The sequence below is a fragment of the Setaria italica genome, chromosome III (assembly GCF_000263155.2).
Source record: "Setaria italica strain Yugu1 chromosome III, Setaria_italica_v2.0, whole genome shotgun sequence".
Lineage (NCBI taxonomy): Eukaryota > Viridiplantae > Streptophyta > Magnoliopsida > Poales > Poaceae > Setaria > Setaria italica.
The window spans coordinates 9,316,645-9,320,894 of record NC_028452.1 but is presented as its reverse complement, the minus strand read 5'-3'; the positions used below and the strand labels follow the sequence as shown (position 1 = coordinate 9,320,894).

The window sequence follows — 4,250 nt, the reverse complement described above, 5'->3', positions numbered from 1 at the left end:
TAAAAAAACATTTATAAAGCAGACACTGCACTAGACTTCTCTAGTCCCTATGTCCTAGGCATGCTGAGACACTTATTGAGAAATAAAATGCCGGCCAAAGCCATATGCAGTACATCAGTAGATTCTGCAACAATCAATAACGAATTGTCCTTGCTGAAAACTTGCCTCACCTCAAACTCTTCATCCAATCACCAGTTCACCACCGTTACCAGGATGCCCATGAAGGAAAAACTTCGGAGCTGCAGGCATCTTCCGTAATCAACAAATTGACCAAAGCGTCAACCACGCTTCACACATTGATGCAATGACCTAGTGTACCCAAATAGTTAAATTGGAAGGCGGGCTACAATTTATATTACTGGCGACGACAGCATGGAGCTGAAATTCACGTGGTCGGCGGAGGGGAGGAGGACGCCCGGCGACAAAGCGATTCCCCCCTTGCTTCAATCGGAGACCGAGTCATCGAGCGCTCGCCCGATTGGACCAAATCAGATCACCAGGCGGGCCTCGGCGAGGGCCGAGGGGCGTGATAGGAGGATGGGGCTGGTTGCGAAGGCGGCACGAGAGCTCGTCACGGCGCAGGGTGCGGAGACCGACGCCGAGGCCGCGAGCAGAAGTGCACAACCCCGGAGAGCACACGGCGGTGGAGGGTTCGCAGGCAGACAGGCAGTGGTTGGGCAACGAGTCGGAGGGACGGAGAGCGCGAGGGAAACTGCGAGACGCAGTCCGGAAACGCGGCGGTTTCGCCGCGCGTTGCCGCCGCGCCGCCGGGCTCTCCCCCACCGACGGAGTTATGATGGGCCTTATGGGAGCACATATACTATTTATGGGCCGGTTCGACGCTTCATTTTCTTCACGCACGCGCCATAGGGCTATATCGACCACGTCGTTTGCTCCTGGACCGAGCCCCTTGAGGCATCGGCCCATGCTGCACTAGAGCCTTTTTGTGTCGGCTCCAATTATAAATGAGCCAAGCTGAAGTTGGAGCTAAAGCTCACGAGCCAGGCGGCTCCAGGGAGCTGTGTAAAAAACTTGAGCCAGAGCATAATACTCCTGCACTGGAGATCTCGTTTGTGGAGAACAAATCAGGTGCACCCTAAGCCCTTGGGGTAGTCCCGTGTCCCTGGCCGGTGCATCCGTTGGATGGAGAATCAACGACTCAAGTGCATCCAGTTCTTGGACTGCGGGTGGGATTTTGCAAAATCATAGGGAATTAAATGCAAAAGAGCCTCATACAAAGTGGATGCACTTAGAGCTGTTGATTCTCCATCCAACGGATGCACCGGACGAGGGTCGGGTGGACCCGATCTGTTCTCCTCGTTTGTGTGCCGGGCCATGGGATGGAAGTGTTGCGGTGGCAAAAAGAGAGTGCGAACTGAGCGCAGCTTAGCTAGTGAGGTTAGTTGTGGTGGAACCTACTCATCAGGATTTAAATCCTCGACTCGGTACTAGTGCTCGCATATTTCTAGATTTATTTCAGGATTTAATCGGCGCTATTATTTCAGTAGTAGGCGACATACCCGTCGACAACGAGACACCTGTGGTGACTTCATCAATCTCGTGGATTCATCAGCTCAGTCTTTCGGAGGTGTTTATAGGGGTAGGGTTGCGTACGTGTATTCATAGAGGTGAGTGTGCGTGCGTGTTTGTGAGCGTCTGCATCTGTACTGTGTTTCGCAAAAAAAAATTGGATCCGTTGGTTGCGTGCTCGTAGGAGTAGAGTTGCGTGCGTGTATTTATAGGGATGAGTGTGCATGCATGTTTGTGAGCGTCTGTTTCGGAAAAAAAAAAAAGCTAGCAAGCCTGCCGAAGAAGATGAGACGTGCCGAGGTGGTATACTTAATGTACATTGCTTGGAACATCTGGAAAAAGAGAAATTGGCGCATCTTCGAGCATTAACAGATGATCGATGTGCAAGTTGAGCAAGAGATCAAATCAAAGATCATGATTTGCAAGATGGTCTGTGGGAGTTTCCTTTAGTTTCACGATTATTGTAAATATATATCAACTTTGTAAGAACTTGTTTGCTTCTTCTTCTAGAAGTGCCTGCGAGCTTTTTTTTTTAAAAAAAGACACATTAGAATACTGCCAGCCACGTCTCCACAATAAGTACAGTTCATACTTCATAGTGGTGCTCTGGTGGATCCACGCCCTGTTTTCCTTCTTCGTTCTACTATAGTTTTTTTTCCTTCCTCTTTTTTATCCGTCCGCACTTGATTGTGTTGAAGTAATTTTTTTTTCGGGTGTTTGAAGTCAATTTGATCAATCAACAAGACAAAAGGCTCCAGCCAATTATTTTATGAGCTTTAGCTAACTACTTCCTGCGTCCCAAAATATTACTCCCTCCGTTTCAAATTATTAATTGTTTTGGTTCATAGATGTTTGTATGCATCTAGATATATACTAAATATATTTAGATGTATACAAATATCTATGCATCTAGAAAAGTCAAAACGACCTGCAATTTGGGACGAAGGGAGTATTCGTTTTGACTTTTCTAAATACAAAATTTTTATTATATATATAAACATAAGTATATATCTAAGTCAATATTAAAAACTATGTATCTGGAAAATCCACAACGAATAGTAATTTGGAGACAGAGGAAGTAGCTAATTTCAGCTGCTTGTGTGAAGCTTGTTGTCTTAATTAAGGTCCGCTTCGAGATCGGCTTGAATTAGAAATGCGAAGCTTAAGCTTAACTGTAGGTTTGGACAGTTTTGAGGCTTGGCGGTTGGCGCCACCTTCTAGCGAGCTTAAGCTTTGAGTGGGAAGCTCGCTCAAGCTTGGGCTTGGCTCATAGACCGACCTACACTGCAATTCACTTGCCTGGCAGCCGGCTGGGCCATGGTAATGAGTGAGAGATACACCCATATACATGAGTGAATTAATATTTTCACAGATCGATCCATGTTCGTGGGCCGGCACCCAAGCAAGCAAGCATTCGGAACAAAGAAATCATCGTAGAAATGCATTAGCTAATATCAAGTTCATGTTCTTCTTGATTGGTATGGTACACAGATGCAGCTAGGATATAGTAATACATACGAGTGGGTACGAAGGACACATGGGAGATCGATGGGTCGGTCGATCTCGCGTGACAGGCTAGGATACCACTCATCCCATTACTAATTATTAATTAACATGCATGCATCTCATCTGAATTCTTGCTTCTTCCAGCCCACTTGCGTAGGAGTAGCATGGACATGCATACTGTCCCAATCATATATACACGTGCGCGCGCATCCTCTTCCCGATCATCATCTGTAAGTTCACATTCGCCTAGATCTTCAGATGCCTCAGCCTGCGTACAGATTTCCAGTGATGATCAGCTCACCAGAAAAAAAAAATGAAGCTGAAGTTGGTGAATGAAACGGTAGTGATCGAGCCAGCTCGATCGCCATTGCGGCCGGTGATGCACGTACCTGTCGGCCTCGTAGCCGAGGGTGCCGGCGCCGCCGGGGCAGCGGTAGGCGGGGAAGGGCACCTTGCCGGACTCGATGTGCTTGACGTCCTCCTCCAGCAGCTCGTAGTAGCGCCTGACCTCCTCGGCGGACTTGCCGCCGACGGCGCGGGCGATGTTGTGCCACCGGTCGGGGGTGTCCTTGTCGTACACCGCCAGCGCCTGCTCGAACAGCTTGTTCTGCTTCTTCGTCCACTGCGCGCGCGCCGAGGCCGAGCTCGTCATCGACAGCGACGCCATCTCTTCCGGCCTCGCTCTTTGAGCTAGCTGCGCTCCTGGTGAGAGTGAGAGGACCACTCGACCGATGGAGAGGAAGCTCCCTAGCTAGAGATCAAGAGCTGTGATGAGCTGATGGGAGAAGGGGGAGTGGCAAGGGCTGCTATTTATAGAAGTCGTCGAGAGGCTCCTCAGGGAGAGGGAGGTGGTGGACCATGGAGAGAGTGACTCTCGGCTCATCGGGGTGGGGACTGGGGAGGGAGGGAAAACAAGAGGAATAATGCCGGTGCGGTTGAGGCGAGGAGCAAGGAGCCAGGGAACAAAGATTTCTGTCCCCGGGGAGTGGGGGATCTAATCTAACTTTCTATCGCTTCCCTCGCCGGTCACGTCGCCACCATTCAGCTGCTTGCGAGCATCTGTTCTCCCTCCTCCTTGCCCTCCTGATCAAAGATTCAGAGCCTGCTTCTCCCGTCTCCCGTCCGTCTCCCCGCATGTGTAAATTCCAATACTCTCTCCCATGAAGGCAAATAACACGAACAGAGCCGAAATCTTTGCTATATCTAGTACCTTA

The 4,250-nt window shown here is 49.4% G+C and overlaps 1 protein-coding gene across 1 annotated transcript; it reads right to left on the bottom strand.

The window, feature by feature from the left end:
• Positions 1–2,947: 2,947 nt before the first annotated feature.
• LOC101767553 (protein RADIALIS-like 3) lies at positions 2,948–3,828 on the bottom strand. Its single transcript, XM_004961059.2, has 2 exons — positions 3,426–3,828; positions 2,948–3,304 (listed from the first exon to the last, which is right to left on the bottom strand). Exons 1-2 carry the CDS (start codon positions 3,701–3,703, stop codon positions 3,283–3,285), a joined length of 300 nt encoding a protein of 99 aa, XP_004961116.1. The 5' UTR covers positions 3,704–3,828; the 3' UTR covers positions 2,948–3,282.
• Between the last annotated feature and the right edge of the window lie 422 nt (positions 3,829–4,250).

Coding starts and splice junctions, on each gene's coding strand:
- LOC101767553 (XM_004961059.2), bottom strand. CDS start 3,703: ATGGCGTCGCTGTCGATGACGAGCTCGGCCTCGGCGCGCGCGCAGTGG. Junction 3,305..3,425: donor CTCGGCTACGAGGCCGACAG/GTACGTGCATCA, acceptor ATCTGTACGCAG/GCTGAGGCATCTGAAGATCT.